At 37.5% G+C, this 24673-nt stretch overlaps 1 protein-coding gene across 1 annotated transcript in view; it reads right to left on the bottom strand.

The window, feature by feature from the left end:
• The window catches only part of LOC116721690 (helicase ARIP4-like), a 61104-nt gene extending 36803 nt beyond the window's left edge, over nucleotides 1-24301 (bottom strand). The window contains 2 exon segments of the mRNA XM_032565579.1: nucleotides 12417-12573; nucleotides 24175-24301. Coding sequence (XP_032421470.1) covers nucleotides 12417-12525 — 109 coding nt within the window. The 5' untranslated portion in view covers nucleotides 12526-12573; nucleotides 24175-24301.
• Between the last annotated feature and the right edge of the window lie 372 nt (nucleotides 24302-24673).

Raw genomic sequence — 24673 nt, 5'->3', positions numbered from 1 at the left:
CCTCAAGTGACTTTTGATGTCTTTCTGCTTCAGCACACCTGGCTCCAATATCAACTCATTAGCACAGCTCTGTAGAGCTTGACTGCATCCTAGTGAGGCAGTTTCACCATTTATCATTTATTTCTAACAGGTAGGGCAAGAGACACATCTAAAAGTTGCACGACTCTGGCCCTAAAGAAAGGCAGTTTGAGTCTGCTGGTCTATACTGAAATAAGATTGCATGTCACAGGTTCTGCATTTTTGTTGGGTGAATACCTCCAATGCAAATCTCAAATTCCCAATTCAGTAAATCCAAAATGTGCTCTGTTGGATTGAGATCTGGTGATTCTGGAGGCCATTGCCATACAGGGAACTTGTTGTTGTTTAATAGAAATCAGTTAGAGAAGATTTATTTGACCTGGAAGTAGTCGTCAGAAGATGAGTTCAACGTGGTCATGAAGGAGTGACATGGTCAGCAACAATACTAATACAAACACTGGCATTTAGAACTATCCTCACTAGGCAAACACAAAACAACAAGTATATAGCAAGAAGGAATCAATAAAGAGTAACACGGAGAAAAGACACAAAGGAAGATTGAGCAACAGGAGCAAACCACTTTTGTGGTCAGCCCAGCTATTGGAAAATTAGCTTTTGGCTTCAGAAGACAGTATAACACATCATAAACTGTCATAAACACATCATAAACACCACATTTACTGCAAACGTTTGTACCACGTAAATGTCAAAACCCGATTCATAAAAAAGCGTTGATCAACGTGAGAAAAAGTGGACGGCTTAAAAAAAAAACCACCATTTTACTTTGTTGTAGGAAGAGATTGTCTTTTATGTTGGCATGAGAAAGCCTTATGGGACCAACTATAGGAAAGTATCTCAGAAGATTCTCTGACACTGGCACTTTTTGAAGCCAGGCCTCAGAGTGATCCACCCTGGGGAGTTGTGAAGTACTTCACTGGTGTGAAAGCGCAAATGCACAGAATGCACAGGCTGCAGGGTTTATTGTACTTGCATATAACAACAAAAACAATGGCAGACAGCTTTGTACTGGATGTGCTACTTAACTTGCTCTGATAAGGAATACGTGTGTGTTTTACATGAGACCTTGGTTCACTGGAGTTAGGTAACTGTTCTAAAATAAGGTGGAAGTTGGCGAGGTGCAGACTAAAGGTCAAACATATCTCACCTTGCAAAGGATCCACGCATAATTAAAGCAGACTAAATGCAGACACATATATGACACTGAGTTGATAAGTTTGACAATCCCCCAGGCTGCCACTCAGCAACACTAACAGGTGGCCTAGTGGAAAAAACATGAGGCTTTGCGCCAAGCTATCTCATAAAAATTGCTAGTATCATTTCTGATTGTCGGAAATGAAGGAATGTGTCACAAGGAAGATATTTGTATGCTACACTATGAAGTCTCAACCATTCAATGTGTGAGGTGTCTGCACAACTCACTAAATATGCACAGTATTCATCAGTATAAGGGAGTCTTAGGGGCCCAAAGTATATGCACATTTTACCAACATGCTAAGCTCACAGCACCATGTAGTGGCCTGGCATGACAACTACAGCAGATTCAAGATGTCCTGGTGGTTTTATCTAAACATGGAACTTTTCCCCGATCAACATCTGAAAATACCAACAGTTTCCAGACAGCAGTCTCATGTAAACGTAGCCTATGAGTGAATAAGTAACGGACATAGCATCACAATGTACTTATCCCATTTTCAACTTCCAAGAATCACATCTGCAAATTAAATGTTTGTTATGAGGAGCATCCCAACTGTTCATGCTTTACTGAGGAGCTACATGTATAAATGTATGTGCCGTGTGAATGTGTCAAATAATAGTAAGAGCTCTGTAACATATAGCGACACAATATATACCTCAAGCTTTTTTAAATATTGCAATAACTGTCTGCTTTTTGATGGATGTGTTTGTCCTTTTCACTTGATTTATTTTTTGACTATTTTATTTCTGTAAATAAAGACCTATTTATTCCTAAAATATATTATGCATAAAAGAATTACCCTGTAGGGAGAGCAGCAAACTTACAGGGTGGGTCCTTGAACCCTTTGGCTCTTGGTTTTTCCTGCGCATGCAAAGATTAAACCCTTACCCCTAAAACTGCCTACCTGTTACATAATGACTCCATTAGGACACCAGTGTCCTCGTGACAGTTAAGGAGTTTTGAAAGGAGGATTAATGACAAAATTCAAGGCAGGAAAAGATGGAAGAAATCGAATATAAAGGAATAAAACAGAGGAACACAAACAATCTTAGAATTGGAGAGAGTTAATATGTGTGTTCGCCCAAGACCCTTGGATTATCATTCACATGTGTACAGGGAGGATGGGACGTAAACGGACCACATGACTTCACTCTTCAACCCACATCGCAGTGTGTGGGGGAGGGTCAGCAGTGAGAAATGGTTGAGTAGGGGGGAGGAGAAGAGTTGACAGCAGCAACAAAGACCGCAAAGTCTGCCTGGTAACATAAAAATTCACGCACACAAGCTCAGTCACCTTTGCCACACTACCACAGTTTTGCTGTTTGACCACGCCTCCTGTGAGGAGGGAGGGCTCACATTTCTCTGTTTACATAACCGAAAGTGACCAATAGAGAGAGACAACAGAGAACTGTAGGAAGATGGCACTTCAGCTGCAGAGCAGAAAGAAGTTGGTTCAGTCAAAGTCAGAGAATTACATCACAAAAGATTAAATGAAATCTAATATTAATTATTTCAATATTAACAAACAATTGTTAATATTGAAATAATTTAAAAGCATAATGGAGGAAAAACAAATTCCATATATTTTTTCAAAAAAACCTTGAGAAAATTTTCCATGCAGTAAAATCAAAAATATGGTAAATAAATAAATGTATCATATTCTGTCAGCAAGTACATCCAAAATCCTTATTTATTGCACTAATTTCTTACTTGTGTACTGATAGTAAAAAAAAAATACACTGAAGTTTTATGGTTCTCCTTCACTCTAATCATTTATTATTGCAAGCTAAGATCCTAAAAGACTTTGAAGTGAGACTTTTTGTTCTAGTATAAATGACTTTAGACTGCAAACATGCAAAATCGGATTGCATTAGTGAAACTGTGGCTTGTTTTACGCCAAGGACAAAACTGATCATTGAAAAAAACGGAGTGTCAACAAAGTGGGACTTTTTGATACGACTCACTGAGCACGGGGGCAAAAACTGGAAGCTTCATTCAAAAGTTTATTCAATACAATCTGGATGAAATGTGATCATCTGTAATGTAAGATCTATAAAACGTGAACATTGCAGACAACATTGTTGAAAATTTGCATACATTTTACTTGGTTATAAATCTGAAGGTCTCTTTGACATTTTTGAAAAAGACCAAATATAAACAGGTTTTGGTTTTGGGAAAGAGTAACATGGTGAACTGAGGATCCCTCAATTACTAACATGTTGTTGTTACCAGCTGAGAAACGCATTAAAATGCTGCTTCTTGTGCGAAGACTTTTCCTGCTGTGCAACTGACATTTTACTTTTATAAAAATGAACTGGGCTTCGAATCTGATGATATCGAGAAAAGGACTTTCGTCACTGCACAACTTGTAGAGCTTAAATGTTTAATAACGCTTTAGAATAAACCTTGTACTGTTTTTATCCATAAATACAGCACAAATATGCAAATATGTTGTCGGATTTGCATTTTTCTCTCAATTCATGCCTCTAAAATAAAGTCAAATGTTCACTGGTTTTCTACACATTGATATGATAGCAAAATATCAAAGGTAAAAACTAAATAAAAGACATTCATACAGAACAAAATCAAGTTGTATTTGAGTTTCTGAATTTTTTTTTTTGCCATATATGTATGATTTAAAGACTATTTTAAGAATCAAATTATTCGAAGTTTGAGCTCAGATTTCTTTTACCCCAGAATTTTGTTGCTTTGTTGATAGCTACTCAGCATATGCACAAAAAGCCTCAGTGTTAAACACGCAAAAAATTGGAGTAAGTTATATCTTTCAGATGAACTAGCTGCAATATACCACCGTATTTTAGTAAAAGAAGCTACCAACAAATTCATGTTTTTCTATTCCTACCTTAATGAGCAGGCCATTACCTGTGGACATCAGTGGGTAACTATTACTACCGAATAGTAGTAGTTCAACAATATGCTTTGGAGTCTTTGTCTTATAACCTTCTCTTTAAACAACACAAAGTAAAAACTACAACGACAAAAGATTCTACTTCTTGACACAGTTGACTGCTGTTTACAGTAGGAATACATTTCTACATGGTGCAGGTGATGACTATGAGATCATTTTATTTGGCCAACAAACTATTGATAATTACTAAACCCATAAAGTTTCCTTTGAGTTAGTCATGGATTCCTCAGACACCAACAAAGCAGCTGGTCTAAAGCAGGAATTAAACCTGAGGTTGTACGAAGCAGCAACAGATCCCACTGTTCAAAACCGAGTGTTGTGTAATTAATTATTTATTAGACTTATTAATTTTTTTATTGATATTATTTAGTTGTTTAGGTTTTTGAAAATGTTTTTGTAAAGTAAAAGTTCAAGAGATTGTTGAAATATACTAAATTGCTCAGTTTGTTCGATTATGGAATAATTGCTGTGTTATTTCAGTACATTATTGGGGGAAGGAATAGGTTCACTATTCTACACAGTGCTTTTACAAATCCTATAAATAGCTGGCTGAAAAAAAACACAAAAAACATTTCAATCTTGAGCAAAACAAATGTGATCAGAACTTTCTCCAGAACACTTGCACTTGATTTATTTATATTGTAATTTGAAAAAAAAAAACAGCCTCACAAAAAATACTTTTCTCTTTCACTAAAACCGTTTGTAGTTCTTCCACAAAATTATTCAATCAAGCACATACACTATCCTTTTGTAAATTAAAAAGTGACAAGTAGTTAATTAGCATTAAAAATTCCCTGTCATGTGAGCAGATTTAGAATATTACTGAGCAAATTGATGCAAACAAAGCAATTACTTTCATCTAATCATAAACCGGAATTACATAAATTCAGCAATAAAATGAGATCTGATCTGTTGATATTCTTTAAAAGCTCTGCTGCCAAAAAGGAAGCTTTGCTTCTTCAACAGACACAGCAGTGAAAGTATTTTCCCCAAGTTTAGAAACCGTGTCCAGGTCTTCTAACTCTGTTTATCGACCCTGGTCTTCCAAACCCGTTGCCCTTCAACACACCTGGTTTAATAGTGTGAACTCAGTGACCTGCAGAGAAGGTAATTCAATCATTTCTGATGCGTGTTGGAACAGGGACTCTTCTCAAACATGAAGGACAGCGGGACCAGGAACGAGAAGCCTAACTACTGACCATCATTATGATTGCTAATACATGTGGCATTTCCATTGTTGAAAAAAATTCTTTAGACAATTTCAAAAAGTCATCAGTCTGCAGAAAATATCAGAAGATGACAAAACAGCTGCTTTTTGACAGTGAAATGAAAAACAAATGCTGAATCAAACCATCACAAACAGAATAAAAAACTCCATCTTAGTGGCATCAGTTTGAGTAATAAAAGTGTGAGTAAACATCAGAACAGCTCGAAGGCCACGGCGAACACATGACTGAGCACAATAATGACAGGTGGCTGTGCTGACGAGTTACTGAGACTCATTATCAGACTGACATGACAGTCAGCCTGGTACCTGATCTCTGTGCAACCAAGATTCGGCTCCAAGAGCCCCCCACACACACACACCCACCCCCGCACACACACACACACACACACACACCATGTTATCTGGCAGTCTGGTGTGTCAGTATGTGGACCAGCTGGTGTTACTGTATCACCTCCTACACTTCGCTCTGTGCAGCCCTTAATCAGGTCACTCGCACACATCAACACACACTAATGATGTTATGAAATGTTATGATTCACAATATAGTCCCAGCAGACTTCAAGGAACCGGGTCTTAACGATAAATTCTAATGCCATAATAAATGTGTGATCTAAAGATTAAAATGGGTTATATAGCAAGATCAAGAGTAGCAACTGTGATTTTATTTATTTATTTATTTTCAGAAATTTGCGGTGAATGTTGACAATATTGACAATATCCTATTTCAGATCAAACTCTCTCTTTTCTTGCTATGTTCATAATGGATCCAACATGCATTTGAATAGAATAGAATAGAAATGTCCTTTATCGTCCCACAAAGTGGGTAATTTCTGTGCAATAGCAGCAAATTGACAGATAATAACAGCAAATAGACTCACACAAAGACAGAATATGAGAAGGGATATATGCAGCAGGAACAACTCAAATCTGTGTCAGTGGAGAAAGTGAAGAGCTGGAGCACAGAAGCAATCAGCCCTCACAGTGGTAGTAAAAGCTTAGGAAGATTTGCTAAAATGTTTCCGTATTTTCTCTCCTGCTGATCTGTCACAAACAGTGCAGCGGACATGCGAACGTGGACGTGCAAAATTGCCATAGAAAACTACGGACAATTAGAAATTCGAATATTTAATTCGGCATCAGGAATCGTAAAGCTTACAATGGAACTGAATCTATTGAGAAAAATGGTGACCCTTTCTTTTAAGTTTCCTCTCCCGCCATGTGTTTTGTATCAAAATCTCATGTGAAACTTCAAATCCCGTCTTATGTTGGAAGTATGCGTGTTGCTTTTCATGCATCCCATTTTGTGTGGTTGCAGATTGGGAGAACGTGTGTAAGGAAGATGCTGACAGACCTTTAACTAAAAGGTATTTTAGAAAAGCATTGGTTTAAAGGTTGTTGGGGTATGTTTAAGTTTGTATTTTTAAAATGTTTATATTTTTCGGATGAATTGCAAATAATTTAATATGTTTGTCATAAAAACCTTGAATTTGGCAGAGATGTGTAGATGTATGGCCTGGATTTAACAAGGATCAGACCATCTGTGAGTGATTTCTGAAAAGACTGAAGCAGCAAGGGATGTTAAAGTCAACTTTCTGCTTACTTTCCTTTGAGCCATCAAGCAAGATAGTGAGAACTGTCAACTGACAGAAGAAGGAGCAAGTTTTCACCACAGGTGTGATGTGGCAATGACTGAAAGTCTGTGCGACCAGCTGGCAGGAAAATCTCAGGAAAAACGCACCAGGGCCACTGTGCAGCAAGTTATTTGATGTCTGTGCTGAAGACAGAACAGAACTCCGCAGGTAAGTTGTGGGTAGATTCATCGGTAGAGATTGTGCTTGAAAATGGAGCGAACTCAAGACAGATGGTGAAATAATAAGATCTGTTAGGGGTTCCTAAATCCTCATCTAGTTCACCGGATGACCTTTGCTATCTGTTTGGTGCAGAGCGTCAGAGTCCTATTTTTGTACTTTTTTTATTAGATTGCTGAAAACATGGGAAGAAGATGCATAAAGCAGTTAACGAAGACTTGAGAAGTTAGCTTAATATCACCTGCTAAGTTGCTTTATAAGGATAACTTCCTGTTAAAGCAGCTTGCCCACTTTCAACTAAAGCTGACAAGTTTCATTATCAGATTAATAAACAACCGGGTGTCGCTAGCATTCGTGGGAGGAAACATGTTTAGTTGTTTTTCTTCAGCTCGCGCGAACGTGAATGTGCTCTGCTTGGCGACGCCCACACAACACAGGCAGGGGAGCAACAGGCTAATTAACAGACTATTACTGTCCTCCTCTCTGGAGTCAACGCGTGCATGTGCAGACACAGACCTCACGACAATCTGAACTGTGCAGAGACAACAACAGGCTGTATAATCTCCTCGGGGTGTTCTTTTGCAGACACATCCACCTGACCCAGTATTACAGCAGCATCGAGTTGCAGTTTGCAGGGCAATTTTATTTTATTAGTCCAATGCCAAGTCCATTTCTCAATGGCAATTTTTTTTTTTACAAATGGCCTCACTTATAAGGGCACAGATTCAGTGCTGCCCAGTTGTCACAAGCTTAAGAGTTTGCATGCATTCTTTTTTATTTGTATGCACTGTTCACATTTTTTTGGTAAGAATTTATTCCCTGTAGCATAAAGTGCTTTTTTTTGCACCAACGAGTGGTACATTGAAATCAAAAGTAATAAGATTTTAAAATAACAAAAACACTTTGGTAGGCGATAAACTATTTTATTGGCTTAGAGTAATCAGCAGTGGTTTTATCATTCCCAGCAGTCTTCACAACAGACTTTCCTAAATTACTGTTGTTGATTCTTCTGTGTACCTCATGCTAACTTTTCAAACTGCAAAGTGAACGATTGTAGAAAAAATAGACATTTAAACTCTATTTTTTCTCCAATTTAAAATTTATAAATTTTGCACATTTTAAATTGAAGAATTAAAAATGTAACACATTTAAATTTGTTAAATGTGTTAACAAATTTTCAATCCGAACGAGCACACCATGGTAATTCCCCCGGTTATTTAGGGATTTAAATTTTGTTCTGTAGTACAGAAATAATGAAAAGATTAAAGAGGAAGAGTTGGAAGAAAACCAAATAACTTCAAAAAACTTTGACCTGTACAAATACAAATCCAGAAAAAGCTCCTAATACACTGACAAAAGAATTGGTTTTAATCCAAACACAAAACTTCACAAAACCTGAAAACTAAGTAAGATGCCATTAAAATGTGAAATCTGTCCTGCAAATATTCCTTATTTGGAAGATGTTATCTGGTCCACCTCAGAGTCCTTAATTTTTTTTTACAGTTTTCTGTGGTGAAACAGCTTTTTCACATAAATCAGGTATGCATGTGCCTTATACTACTCCAATAAGATAATAAAGAAAAATAGGCAGTCCAAACGATGACAACCACAAAAAAAAAAATATAGTTGAAGACCTTCAGACATCCTTGAAAGCTTATTGTTCAAAGACCATTTCATATTGCATGCAACTTTGTAGGAAGTGAATGGCCCTAACATGTGGGTATTTACAGCTGGTACATTTCTGTGTCAGTAATAACCATGACAACAAAATCTCTGTGGGAAAAAACATATTCATTGAATTTAAAAACTGATGTTTTTTTTTCCAGTTTTATTTAAAACTCATTCCTCAGTGTGTTTTATAGAAATGCTGCAGAGAACAATGAAGTCATACAGAAATAATCAGTAGGGAGGTGTTTTAGCAATTTTGTGTAAGGATGCAACATTTTAGCCCAGTGGTTTGAACTTCTTAGGTTTGCATACCCTACCCTTTCTCAAATGTAATCCTTTTTTTGTTAATAATGTTTGTATGCAAATTAAACAAAGATAAAACTGAGGGACAGTAGGAGAGTTGGAAATCCCAGCAAGTGAAGTTTAGCGATCAAAAAATGGCAAAGCAATCATTGGGAGCATGAAGACAAATGTATGGTGATGAGTTTGGAGAACACCGTGTTTAAAGGTGAATAAAAGAAGAAAACATGGGGAAAAAGATAGAAATGGGGACATTTAACCAGGAGGATGTTACTGCCATGAAGGGGGTTGGCATCCTGGTGACAGTTGTCATAGCAACCATGGGACAGACGTAAGAGACTGCGGGGGGCGGATGATGTCACCGGAATAAAATAGACTTGCAAAGCAAGGAAGACGAGCATGTAGATCCTCCCCTTTCGACACACACTGAGGAAACCCCATAAAATGTCCTCTGAATCAGGCTTGCTTAGTTGAAGGGAGCAAAATACAAACAAGCCTAAACAGGAAGTTGCACGGAAATATGGTATTTTAGATCAAACAGTTGGATGTCAGTCTTTTTAAAAGTAGTCGAACCTGTCTTCAGGGAGGTGAACCTTTCCCAGTCTCAAGTCTTTTTCAGCAAATAACTGGTTTTTTTCTGGCATTGCTCTGCATTTAGCTCCATTCCATATTTCCATCAAATCTGACTAGCTTCTCTGTTCTTGCTGTGGACAAACCTCCATACAACATATTGCTGCCACCACAATGTTTCACAATGAAGACAGGACTTTCTGGTTTCTTCTTGAAGCTGAAATCACATTCCTTTGCTGGTTATATTCAGAAATTGGTAGACATAAGCCTTCATCGGGTCTAAACTCTTTCTATTTAAAGTGGTGGATGGGAATGGTCTTTGAGATGCTTGATATAGATTTATTTTTTATTGGTTTGTCTTCAAAAGTCCACATAAAAGTTCAAGGGGTACAATAGGCATACTTGGGCATGGCACTGTACCTCCATTGGTGCCTCACCATGAAATGGTTTTTATACATTTTCTACAACAGCTGCTTGTAATTTTCAATAAAAACAATTAGTTAGTTGTGAAAACAGCCTTTTTTGCATCACTTATGACTATTTATTTTTTCCCAATCATTAAAATTTAAATCTTTAGACTAAAAAATATATCTGTTACACATTTCTGCTCTTGGACTGGGACAATTATACAAAGTGTGATACAAATGCTTCGTAAGCTCAAACATCAAGTTGGAAAATTCAAGAACTTGATTATCAATGCTTCCTTATAATCACGATCACATCTCATAATCATCACATGGAATAGCATACTCCAATATGACCTGACTCTGGGTCTTTAAAACAATCAGTGCAGAGTAACATTTAGTTTGAATATTGTTCACAAAAATATTTTTTGCACAACGAACCACTGTGGAACATGTTTTTTATTATTATTTTTGATTAAGTTATGCAATGATAAATCTACAGCTGGGTGGAATGTCAAAGTAAGATCACATCCAACAAAAGTCTATTGTATGTAATCCTGTATATTCTGGTTTTATATAATCAATTAAACCAAAACTTAAACACCTGCAAGATATATTTTAATGCATAAGATAGGGTCATTGTTTTAATATCCTTTCTCCAATCATACTTCTTCATGGCATACTTGTATAACTGAACAATCCCTACAGACTTCTCAAAATGTATTAAACTGTTTGGCCCATTGCACTGCAACACCAACATGTATTTACATCTCCATTTGAAGGAGTAAATGTTGGAAGACAGGCTTTTTTGAGCCATTATTTCAGTATTTGTGATTAAATACTGAGAATGTTTAATCACAAAGTCCAGATTAGGAGGCGATTTCAGAAGAGTCAGCAACAACTTAGTATGCCATGAACATGTGCCTATTGGTACTATATTTTTTATATTGACCAATATAAAATATTGACCCATATTTCACATGTGCAAGTGATTGGAACTTTGTCCGTTATGACACAACTGATGTGCTTTATGTAAAGCGCAGTGCTTTCATGTCGGCAGAAACACTTCCCTTGGAAATGTGCACAGCGGTGGCTCTGTCTGCATTCCACCACACAATCTTGGATGAGCGTGACAAACATGCAATGTTGACAATGTATTATCAGATTTACCCTAAAAATTGTACTTTGCACACTTGGTTACATCCCTAAGGTGAGCTAAGTGTGGCCAAACGCTGGATGGTGAATGTCACTCTGTATTTGTTTCATTTGTATGACTTTTTAACATTAGAACATTTTTGGCATGTTTTATACTTAAACAAATCTCATTATTTCTCAAGGTAATAACACTGAGGGGTTTTGGTCGGGTCCTGGAACTGGTAAACAGACCTGAGTGGTGCACAGAAGGGAAAATGGGTGAACTACAACAGGAACGACAGTCAGAAAGGCCGGTGCTCAAGAGTTTATTTGCATTTGTGTGGCTCCCAGCATCGTCTTTAAAATATGAAAGCCTCACCTAGGCCCAAGGGGAGGGGGGTGACAGGGCAACACAGTTGTTGACAATTCTTCACAGTTCCCTACAATTTCCCATTCTGACAAAAAACTCTTGCCGATAGCCCTCAATCTCTAAGCGCACAGCAGTGCTAGGTGTCAATAGCTGACGGAAATCCCACTTTTCATGCAGTGACAGTTTCAGGGTCAATGGAATTCTGCAGCGTCCACCAAAGCAACTTGACATGTTGCAGAGTACAGCTGTAAGATTTAATGAGGACAAAATGTACGGTCTCTGTGTGTGAGCATGCATGCTGCTCTGTTTGCATGTGAGAGAGAGAGAACAGTGAGAAACAGGAGGTTTGTTAGGAGTACTTGAGATGTTCACAGGTCTGTTCAGCCAGGGTGGAAAAATACAAGTAATCTGTAAATTTAGAAGGGTTATCTAATAGTGACTCATAATGATCAGAGGCCCAAAGGTCTCCACAGTCTGCAAACAAGAGCGATTAAACCTCCTAAATCATTAATGCCATGAAGACTTAGGGTGCATTCACACCAGCCCTGTTTAGTCTGCTTTAATCAAACTCTAGTCTGCCTAGAAAGTCAGGTTCATTTGGGAGGTGTGACTGACCAAATGAACTCTGATGAAGACCAAAAAAGCAAACTCTGGTTCGCCTAAAAACGTAGCTCTCAGTTAATTTATTCCTCCCTCTTACTTAGTTGTGGGTACACTTATGGACAGTGGACACATAAGATGAGATCAGATTAATCTATCATATTAACTCACCATGAAACCATTCTTCACCACTTCCATAATCTCTACTGTCATCACTGATGAAGCAGATCTCTCTTTCACTCTTCCTCTGGTTCAGCTGTTCTTCTTCATCGTCAGACATCCTAACCCCACGGCGGCTGCTCTCTCAGCATGGCCACTCTGCATGCGCCTGAAACACAGAAGTATGGCTGCAGTCAGACATGCTACTGTTAGCCCAACTTAAAACAGTGTTACCTGAATAAAAGTGATGAATGACACACATTTTAAATGGTAAATTGATGTTTTATTGTCTATAATTTAGAAAGTACAGTTAAGAGTTGGTCTCTGTAGCCATACTTCATTTTTCTTTTGTTTGGTTTTTCACATCAAATCACAATTCAATTGCTAGTTATTGCTACAATTACTGAATTCAACCACTTGAGAAGTGAGGTGAAATGTCTCAAGTCGTACTGTTTCTTCTTTTATTCTTCAACGTATCAACAATTCATCTGATATTTGGAAGTATACGGAGAAATATGCTCTCGTCTGTAGACTGGAGAAGCTTAAAACTTGTAAGAACGGTTAATGATTAGTGATTTTGCTAATGCTAACTGTTAAAACTGGTATGCCAAGATACTGGTAAATTGCCAATTTCTAGTCCCGAGACTCTTGCTCTGTTTACTATCACTGTTGGAGATAGTGAACCGGTGTAAGTAAAATGAATGGATAGTCGTTTATGTGTAAACTTCAACACATCCTATTTTGACCTTTAGATGGCTTCAATTGTTAACAAGCTTCCAGATCATAAGAAATCTAGCTCAATGTTATATGTAGAAAAACAACACATTAGAACTGATTAGATGATCAAAAAGTTACAGAATAATGAAAATAAACTGAGTTTTATAGGAAGTTGTACCAAAGTTTAAAGGTTATAACGGCAACAGGCTTCGACATATGGACAGGCATTTCATTTGGAGCGCAATCATGACCAGCTGAACTCATGTGATCATGAATGTGTGAGCCTTGACATGAAGCCCGTCGAACCAGTCCAAGGTTAAAAACCCAGCTGCCATATCTCTGTCTGTTTATCTTCAGATTTTCTCTGGAAAAGTACAGACTGAAGCTAATGATCCATATGCCTGAAGCTTTTTAACAAGTGAGATGGTTTATGTGAGGTAGCAAATTTACATAAACCAAAACGTGAGAACTGTACTCATCAACTCCAGCACTTCATTTCAGAACCCTAAAGAAAAGTGTACGGATCTGTATTTGTATTAAAAGGCTTCTTCTTTAACTTATTCTCCAGCTGCACACCACATTTTCTGAATACACAAAGAGAAAAACCGAGTTGGAGAAACATTTTAAAAATCACTTCAGAAGGAGGGGAAAAAAGGTCAAGATGACCCACTGATTGAAGGCGCTGCTGGAGAGAAGACAGAAAAAGCAAAACATGCCAGGAAGAAACATAAAGAGCGAGGCAGAGAGCTTTTAAGAGTTTAAGGATGCTTTGAAAGCTTCACCTTTCTGTAAAAGAAAATCACACTTGCCTCACTCATTGGATTTTCTCCGACCTACTGCTAACAATGAAATGAGGGCAACACATATTAAAGTAGCTTTTACCAAGGTGTGTGCCTTTGGTAAAAGAAAAGTTTTGCTTCATTATGTGAAAAAGAACTCAGACTGGACAAATAAAGGAAAACATAGGAAAGAAAAGAGTTTATGACCATATGCCATTTCGCCCAAGCCTTGTGTTAATGCCAAAAAGAGTTTTTTGTTAGGGATGCGTGATATTTTGGCATCAACATTGATATCAGTCGATTTTTTAACAGTATCGGTTTGAAAAGTAAAACAGAGCTGATATTAACAACCAATGTTTGTTTTCATCATTTGTGTTTAAGGAGGGGGAAATGGATGACCATGGGGTGTTTGTACGGTCATGTGACGGTAATGAAGCACAAAACTGTGGGCATCCTTAACTGAAGCAGTGTACACGGTGTGGTCATTTTTTCACAGTCTCAAAAGTGTAGTAAACAAGTATAGCATGACATCTATTATCGGGCATAACACAATATAGATATCGGATATTTTTATCGGCCAAAATTTTCAGAGCGATTTCTCTGAATGCTCAATATTGAGCACAACTGATAGCCTTCATTAGTACCTGTCCACAACACGATGTGTCCTTGTGATTGTGGGACATTCCATCAGATACTGTTTTGTGTGCAAAACTTAATAAACCGAATTAAAACAAACGAACAAATGACACCAAACAAGTTGTGGTCAAGTTATATCTGGCGAGTTGAGGAATCTCTGTGTTGCTGAGATAGGGCAGCGTTGTGAAGCGCACGCTGTGTGTTTGTGTGTGGGGGGTAGTGGAGGTCAAAGGGCCGTGGTAGGTGGGGTGGGGAAAAGATAAGCACAGCGAGCAGAGCTGTAGAAACCAGATCCTGTCTGAATACTGAGGAGGAAATAAAAGGATCTAATCGATGTGTAAGAGTTTATTTGCCATTCAGATAGAATTACAAAGTAGCTAATTATTTTGAAGAAATAGAATTTATTAGAAATTTTACATCAAATTATTCAGATGAAGGAATTAAAGATTCAGTTGTCTTCTAGACAAAATGATGAGGTTGATAATAATAATTCTAATGCTGCATTTCCATTTTAACTCTGACTGACACAATTGAGTTAAACAGTGTAATGGCACAACTTAATGTAACAGTGAGAGTTACAGCACACAACACAAGAATGTTGTGAGATGTTTTGTCACTTTTTTCAACATTTCAATTATGATTTTGATTTATGTGCTGACAGACTAACAGGGATAAAGCCTTTTTAAAATGTTTTCCTTAAAGCACAGTGCTATTTGCCGATCTAAAAAGATTAGACATTGTCAACCCAACAGAGCAACTAGAAAACTCTTTCATATTTGCACAAAAGCTGCTGCAAAAGTCAATTGTAGAAAACTCAATCAGATAAGAAAAAAAACAAGACTAGATAAAACACACTTTTACAGTAAGCTGTCTCTAAACTTCAGATTTGCCAAAGTAGGTCACAGCAAACTTTAGCAGACATACAGTACAGCTTGTTAGCAGCCAGAAACCGCTTGACTCATTGCCATGACGCTTTATGTAACGTCATGTGCCCAAGGAAAGACAGGAAAGCTATTCTGTTCATGACAGGCAATGAAATACCTGTTAAATAACACAGTAATATTCAGTACTGTGCTGTACTGTACTGTTATACTTAAATATGGGTTGAGAATGGGTACTGTATGAGAAATTCACGATTAAATATATCCCAGAGGTAAAGTTTTCAATGAAACATAATGGAGATCTGATGTATGATTTGTTTCAGGATCAGGTGGTTTTAATTTCATGGTTTTGTTTAAATCATCTTCGCTTCATGTTGAAGAAGATGTGCAGCACAGTAAATTTACAGTGGCTTCCTCTTAAGCATCTTCTTCTAATTGCTAATATTAATAATCTAGTTTACTACTAAAAAACTGATTTATCTGAGTGTTTCTCTCTCCATCCTCTCCTTCAATTTCTGAGGTGAGATATAGTGGGACTATATACAAAATATAAATGCTCACAAGTTGTTAAAAGATGCAGTATTATACAGAAATAATTTGCATCAAATGTGTGCCATTAATTAGTCAACAGTTTTGTTTTATCACCTAGATTAAGAGGTGTGTGCAAAAGGATTTTTGAGATCACTCAGAATAAAAAATAAATTATACAAGACTTATTCCAAAGTAAAATTGTCAACACAATGTCTCACCAAATACAAAAAAGCTTCTTAAAAATGACAGCTTTGTATAAGAATCAAATTAAGAGACATAAGCTGACAGATTATCTTTATTTGTCCCAAACCAACACCTAATTATGATTTTAATCCCCAAAGAGTTCTTTAAAAATGTGGAGAAATCTGAGTACTTGAACCTCAAACCATAACAGAGAGGAAGGACAAGCACTGCTTCATGGAGATGAAATTCTCCTCTATTCAGAGTTGGTTTTTTTATACCAGGAGAGATAAACTGGAGTTAAAAAAGAAAAATTTTTGTGGGAGACACAACTTTGAGAAAGATTTAAATGAGTCAAGTTGTGACACTGTTTTAAAGAGAAACCAAACTTTCATCAAAAGCCTGATTGAACAGATTGAAAGACAAACTGAAGTCTCTTTGCTTGTATTGTGGCAAAGCTCCACCTTGGAGCTGCCGCCACACAGAACAGCCCTCTGCTTGTGAAAGTAAATCTGTTGGGCCTCGCCTTGACACTCAACAATTTTTTCTGACACACCTCCATCAGAGTAGCCGCAGTAGTGATTAGCAAACACCTGGTGGAACTGATCCAACACTTCTAAGAACAATTGTAACCAGCATCACGGAGAAACATGGGTTTGATTACGTCCTGAAAGAGAGCGTCAGAAAAGCTTCTTAAAGAGAAAGATACCAATTTCATACGGCTATCATGTGAAGTCAAATTTCTTTTATTTTTTTTGATAAATATATAATTTTTACAACAACAGAAAATAACATAGTTACTTGACTGTGCTATAAAATGGCACTCTGTGCCTGGAAAATACTTAATACCCGGCATCAGAGCTTATATGAAGACAGTCATACAAGTAATTTAAAAAGAGTGGCAGTATGTGTATTCACCCTCTTTAGTTCAAGACCCTTATATAAAATCCAGTGCAAACATTTACCTGTTATTTAACCTCAGTATAAATCCAGCGGGGCTGTAAAGGCCTCAGTGGTTTGTTGGAGAGTATTTATCTATCATAACCTCAAACTTACCAAGACTATTTAAACTGACAGCTTGGGCAAGTAGAGAATTACTTTGAGTCACCAAGTCACTATAGTGGTGAGTGTTGTGAGAACAGGTATTAGTCGTGCACTCCGACAGAAGAAAACAAAAAAAATCTCAAAGGTAAAATGTGTTCTGGTCTAGTGAAAACACAATCAAACTGTCAGGCCTCCATGAAAAACTGAATATGTGTTAGATAACCAACGGTGCTCCTAACCATAATCACGTCATCTGAATGGGTAAAGCTTGTGGTGGAGGTATCAAGAATTAGGGAAGCAATTCTTCAGTAGGGGAAGGGAACGCAGTCAGAGGTAATGAGAAAATTGACGGGGCTGCATGACCAAACATGTCAGAGACTGCAAAAGACTGAACAGCTGCAACACAAAGGTGTAATTGTGGCTTCAGTCTCAAAGAGTAATAATCGCTGTCCTTGCTTTTATACCTTTGCTCAATTTGCTGCACTTCTTAGTAGAAGGCACTGCGGATAAAATCTACCTGCATTCAACAACTTATGAAGTTGTTGAATGCAGTCACACAACTTATAAAGTTGTGTGACTTTAAGCTGGTTTTACAAGTCTATCAAATATTTAGCAGTAGTTTTTCCCTCTTCGTTTATATTCAGCCACGCATATGTGCTTGGAACAGTGGATGTGCTTTCAGGCTCCACCTTGCGGCATCGTACTGTTTTCCACAAGCTGAACTCAAACTGTTACAAGCATGACGATCCACATGTAAGAATACACCCCCCAAAACATACAAGAAGCCTTAAACCCTTAACTTCCAGTTGAACAAACAAGCATTATCCGGAATGGCCTAGTCAAAGTCAAGACGTAAATCCAAAAAATCCAACTGAGAACAGCCTTAACTCAGGAGGAAATGAATGCAAATGGCCACAAGGCACAGTGAATTTATTTTTATAGCACATTTCAGCAACAAATAATTTAAGATTTTACATGATGAGAACATACAACAACAAACAAGCAATACTGGATTTTCACAAATGACATTGTCAAAATCATAAAATATTGTAAATAAGACTGGAGTGAATCTGTATCTCAGTTATTATTAATCTCAAGTAACCCTAAACAGATTTTAGTCTTGATTTAAAAGGCTAAAATCTGTTTGTTTGTTTTTTTTGTCAGTATTTTTGCAACTACTTAAACTACTTCAAAAATCTTTCAGCAATTGTTCTTTTTCAGAGGAGCATAAAACTGAATGCTGCTTCTCCATATTTATATCTGGTTCTGGTGATGAAGAAGACCAGAGGGGTCTGGATCAACCTTCCAGACCCCTCTGGTCTTCTGGTTCTGGTCTGCTCTGCATCCCCAGAACCAGAACCAAACAAGGAGAAGCAGCATTCAGCTTTTCTGCACCACAAATCTGGAACAAACTTCCAGAAAACTGTAAAACAGCTGAAACACTGAGTGCCTTTAAATCTTGACTAAAAACCCACCTGTTTAGAGTTGTATTTGAAACATAATCAATTACGAATTTAACGATGGCATTTGACTTAATGTTTTGATTGTTGATTCTATGTTGCATGAATTTGTGTTTTTGTGTTTTTTTATGACTGTAAAGCACTTTGAAATGCCTTCTTGCTGAAATGTGCTATACAAATAAAATTTTATTGATTTGATTTTGATTTGTAAGGTGGATACAGCAAAAGATCCTTGACTTACGTTGGTGCTAAGCCACTTTACAAATGTAACCAAGTGTGCGATTTACAAACTACAGTTCCTACTAGTAAAATATACAAATAAAAACATGAATCATTTTTCTTTTGATTAGAAATTAAACAGCTTAGTGTTGGTTGGTCACATAAACCCGTTTTGCTATTCACTGTAGTATGGGATTACAACATGATAAATGAAAAAGAAAAAAAACAGTAAAGGTGGTGAGTATTTTTGCATTACACTGTGAAAAAACAAAAAGAGAAATGAAAAGGCTTTCTTATGCAACACTCTTTGAGCCGAACACTCTGGTGGTACCAAACTAAAATGTCTACTGACTGTCTGCTGACCCGCTCTTGCATTTGAAGCAGTTAATTTGCAAGAATAACAAAACCACTGACACTTCACTTTACGACAGCTGCTAATGGATATTGTATAACTTTTTTTTTTTTTTATGTGGAACTGGCTTACAGACTTATGTCTGCATCAAATTCGCTTTGCTTGTGTAACACAATTACACAGTACTGAAGCCTGGTGGTGTAAGTGGGGAGGGAGAGGGTTAACAAATCAAGCCAGGTTGCTTTCATCCAAAGCCAACAGGATAAACAAACAGGTCAAAGAGAGACTGCATTCAGAGAGTGCAAACCTTCACCTCGGTGTGAGCAAGATAAATGTTTGAAGAAAAAAGATTTCACAAATACTAATCATGAGATTTCTTGAACCACTATCAATTTTGTTTCCACAGAAACTGATTTGCTAAATGTCTTATTATTGTTGCTCATTCTTTATTTAGAACATCTAAAAATACATCCATCCATCCATCCATCCATCCATCCATCCATCCATTTTCTTACACCCTTGTCCCTTAGTGGGGTCAGGAGGTGCTGGCGTCTATCTCCAGCTAACGTTCTGGGCGAGAGGCAGGGTCACCCTGGACAGGTCACCAGTCTGTCGCACGACAAACACGCATGCACACCCCCCCCCCACCACACACACACACACACACACCTCGGGAAAATTTAGAGAGACCAATTAACCTTACAGTCATATTTTGGGATTGTGGAAGGAAGCCGGAGTACCCAGAGAGAACCCACCATGCACAGGGAGAACATGCAAACTCCATGCAGAAAGAATCAAACCCAGGACCTTCTTGCTGCAAGGCAAAAGCTCTACCAACTGTGGCACTGTGCAGCTAGACATCTAAAAATATAAAGTAAAATTTTGTCTTCCCTAGGGACGACACAAAACATCCTGAAAACCGCGAAAAACACGATTAGTGTGCAGTGTTTCAAAAGATAGCAGATTTTAAGTCACAACTTTAACCCTTCACGTTGTTCAATAGTTTTTAATGTCACATCTGTATGTTTCCAAGGGACACAGGTGAGCCAATCTACCTAATATTTCAATAGCAAACTTTAAAAATACATTGTAGACTATTGCCTTATAGCAATGTACAGGTCATATGATATGACTCTCTTTGTAAACCACTTGAATAAGTTTATAGTATGAACATTGGTTAATATAATCCCTGAGAAATCTGCAGTCAGTGTTGAAAAGGGTATTTGAATTACCCACTAAATGAATCAGACCATTATTCTAATTTTATCTATGAGCCTATAAATACTCGCCAAGTGCACATGGATTAGCCTGTATTCCAGCTCACTGACCCAGACGGTCACACACAAGCAAAAAATAAGTGACCTCGATCAGGAAACAGAGTTGACCTGAAACGGCTTGGATAATTTTAAACACAGAAATCCCCGGGTCAATCCCAACCCGGCTGTGTGACATGTAAAGCCCACCTACCTCAGCTGACGGAAAAGAAAAGAACATCTACATGAACAAATGATCTCATCTTTGGTTCAAAAACTAATAAAAGTTCTCAAATATCAGTGAAAACAATGACCATTTTTGTTGCACAGTGGTTTTTCACCCATCGTCCGGTGAATACTTGTACCTCCTGTGGGGGAAGGGTTTGGACGCATCAGGGGAAGGATCACATTCTATCGCCCAAGGTGATCGCCAATTGGATGTTACTGGCAGCTGTCCAGCCAATCAGAAAGGGTTAAACGGGTTCACTCAGGCTGTTTATGGTTCACTAAGAATACTGCGGGGAAAAGGTCTCCCTGTCTCAGCTCTCTGTGTTGAGGCCATGTTTTTTTTCTGACCTTGATAAAATCTGAAAAACAATAGGAGACTAGTTTTAGCACGAGGCCAAACAATCTGCTTTGAAATCTGCAGAAGGGGACGAGAAGCATACGAAACATGTAACGGTAATATGTAAAAACTATCCAGGATGGTGAGCTGATTCAAAAATATAGTCCATTGTGCTTTGTTTTAAAGTAACATATGAGGTTTTTCCCAAAGAAACTCTGCTGAAAACTGAATGTGTCTTAAACGACTAATTAAAAGAAACGCTTTGCCATGATAGTTTTATCATCGAAACCCCTATTTGGTGGAAACTACACCCAAAGATTTAAATAGAAATCAAAGCAACCTCTTTTGGGCAATGATATTCTTATTAAAAAGAGAAGAAAAAAAAGAAGTAAATTTCCCCTCTTGCATATAAAGCATCTCAATGATCAAGTCTGTCACACATCAAAGTCAGATTGTTCCATTTTTGTCCCAACAGAGCAATTCACTCTGCAGGTTTACAAAGTTTCTAAAAGTATAATGGGAAGGACATACTGACCACTTTTCCTCACTTTGCTACATTCTCCAACTGTTCTTCAATTTTGAATTATTTGCTGTTATTACAGCATTTCTCTTGTTGTAATCTCTTATTTTTTCTCTCACAAAAAAGATAATCAGATTTTTTTACATTCATGTCATGCAGACATTTATGTAAAAGTCTTCGTAAGCTTTAAGATTTGTGATTTCATATTTACTGGCCACCAGGATATTGTTGTTACAACCTGAATTTGTTACTTGCCAGTCCTATTGAAGCGTGGTCAGACGGCTCCGACCAGCATCCATCAACTTCCTGCAAGCAGGAGTGCAGGTCAAAGTGACACTGCAGCTGAGTTAGGATCCAAAGAGCTGGCAAAGAAGATCTAATTATGTTTTTCTCTTAGTCTGGGGCTACATTTTAAAATAACTTTGTTTTGAAAGAGTTCGCTCTAGCTTCAACAACGAGATTAGATTCTGCCTGCGAATATAGGTTTGACATTTAAATAACTTAATTCGAAATTTCAAACTTGGTCTAAAGCAGGACCTCAAATTGAAGTTGCAGTCAACTATCGTTGCCAAAAAAGACAGCAGATGTAACTTGCATTAGGTATAGCAGAAAGAAATAAATTAAATACGACACAGAATGCCACATTTAAAATAATGCTTGAACTTAAGTATGATATATGGAACTTTATACATTTCTATAAAACCCACCAGATGGGTCTTACACCAAACACGTTCTCTCAACTACAATTTTCATTAATTCTAAACACTTCTTCTCCACAAATATAAGCAGTCTAACATCAGTAAACACTGCAAATGTCAACATCCCAATTAGCATATCACATCTGCATTTGACCTGAGAGGGTACATGATGTTGACTTGTACAGACAGCCATTGTCAAAGATTAGCAGAATAAAAAGTACAAGACAAAAAAACAAACATAACTGAATACTCAGGCAGTAATGCTGAATCTGGCTGGGAATAATTAAGAAGATTCTTGAACCAATGTCGTATTAGAAAAGCAGCGTGACCTAAAGGTCAGTAAGGGAGGACAGAAAACAAGAATTCAGTGATTTACGCTTAATTCTTGAGCTATGATGGTTCAACAGGATGCACAATCTGTCCTATTTACAAACAATATTTAGTTTTGATGGGGTTTTTTTTTTTTTAATTATTCATAAAATATTATTATTTTTTGAATTTTTTCAAAGGTTAGAGATATGATCTGAAACATACCTGGAAATAATCTTGTTATTTCTTCATTTTCTCCAAGATTATCTCTGTTGAAGAAACAGTTACACAGTTTTCTTTCATATGTTAAAGTCCTGAGAATAAAAAAATGGATTCAAAAGATCAGCCATTAATTTAATAACATTTGAAACCATTTAAAGCCTTGATGCTACAAACCAGGCCTACACCTAACTGTAAAAGTAAGAGACTGAATATGTGAGACACCAGGCAACAAACATCAAATGTCAAGTTGAGTCCAAATCCACCAAGCTGCAACAAATGTTTCTGCTACAACTTTGTTGGCACAGAATCGCTCTGAGTACGTGGCTACTTGATTCATGGACAACTTTAATTTTGGAAAAGTTGAGCTTAGTGGTGTGTAATTCCATCAGGGTGTGGTGTCTTCAAACCAGTAGTTTTGCAGGTTGCTTCCAATACAGGGGCAGCATTGTGATACTGAGCAGCTCCATCTGTGAGCCCCCCTGATCTTTCACCTCTGGACTTCCCTGAAACTAGATCCACTCATTCCAAGGCTACTTAAAAACACTGCAAGTTCAAATCAGCACTATATATATATATATATATATACAGTACAGACCAAAAGTTTGGACACACCTTTCTAATTCAATGGGTTTTCTTTATTTTCATGACTATTTATAAGGCAAGAAATCCCACTTATTAACCTGACAGGGCACACCTATGAAGTGAAAACCATTTCAGGTGACTACCTCTTGAAGCTCATCAAGAAAATGCAGAGTGTGTGCAAAGCAGTAATCACAGCAAAAGGTTGCTACTTTGAAGAAACTAGAATATAAGGGGTATTTTCAGTTGTTTTACACTTTTTTGTTTAGTGCATATTTCCACATGTGTTATTCATAGTTTTGATGCCTTCAGTGTGAATCTACAATGTCAATAGTCATGAAAATAAAGGAAACTCATTGAATTAAAAGGTGTGTCCAAACTTTTGGTCTGTACTGTATATATATATTATATATATATATATATATATATATATATATATATATATATATATATATATATAGTCACGGTATGTCAAAATGCACTTGGTTTTCGGTTTAACCTTCCTGGACAGGTTAAACCGAAAACTTCTCATCTGCGAGGACATATAACCCTGCAGATGTGTCACCGCTGGCAGCTGGTGTCACACAACAACAAAAGCCGCGCGCTTCTACTCGTTTCATAACACGGAATGAAGCTTTAACGCAGCAATGCAGACCGCAGGAAGGAAGAGAAGGTGCGCAAGTGCAGAATGCCTTACATACTTCTATTGTGTGTGGTGGGGGGGGCAGCAGCACTTCATGACCATCCGCACTCTCACACCAACACAGAAATGTAGTTTTAAAGGGATTCAAACCAACAAATAAGGAGTCGCTCTGAGTGTCTCACCTTCCGTCCGCGTCTCTGCCGTCAATTCCTTCAAGTTTAAAGAAAAATAGAAGAAGCTTAAAGCAGTAATGAGATGCAGGGAGGGCTTGGCCGCTTTCACCGATTCACCGGTTTCTGCCTGAAAAGAGGAGGGTCGCTCCTGCCGCCGTGCACGCGCCCCGCTCACGACATTACGAAAGTCCCGGAAGTGCACGAGCATCCAAACTGTTGTGGGTTTTTTCTAGCGCTGCATGACAGTGACGAGGCAAAACACAGAGATTATTTAACTGCAACTAAACCCAACAGAGATAGATGGGTATGTGTGCCCAAAACTGTAGCTCAAGTAAGAGTGGCGTTACTTCCAAATGATGCTACTAAAGTATAATTAAAACCATGTCCACTGAAAATGTACTCTATGAGGAAGATTATTCACGTCAGAGCTGTTTGATTAGGGCAATGATGTAATCAGATACAATTCTAGAACAATGTGCACATTATCTTTAAACAATAAAACAAAAAT

This window comes from Xiphophorus hellerii, chromosome 1, assembly GCF_003331165.1.
Source record: "Xiphophorus hellerii strain 12219 chromosome 1, Xiphophorus_hellerii-4.1, whole genome shotgun sequence".
NCBI lineage: Eukaryota > Metazoa > Chordata > Actinopteri > Cyprinodontiformes > Poeciliidae > Xiphophorus > Xiphophorus hellerii.
This window is presented reverse-complemented; position numbering and strand designations above follow the sequence as displayed.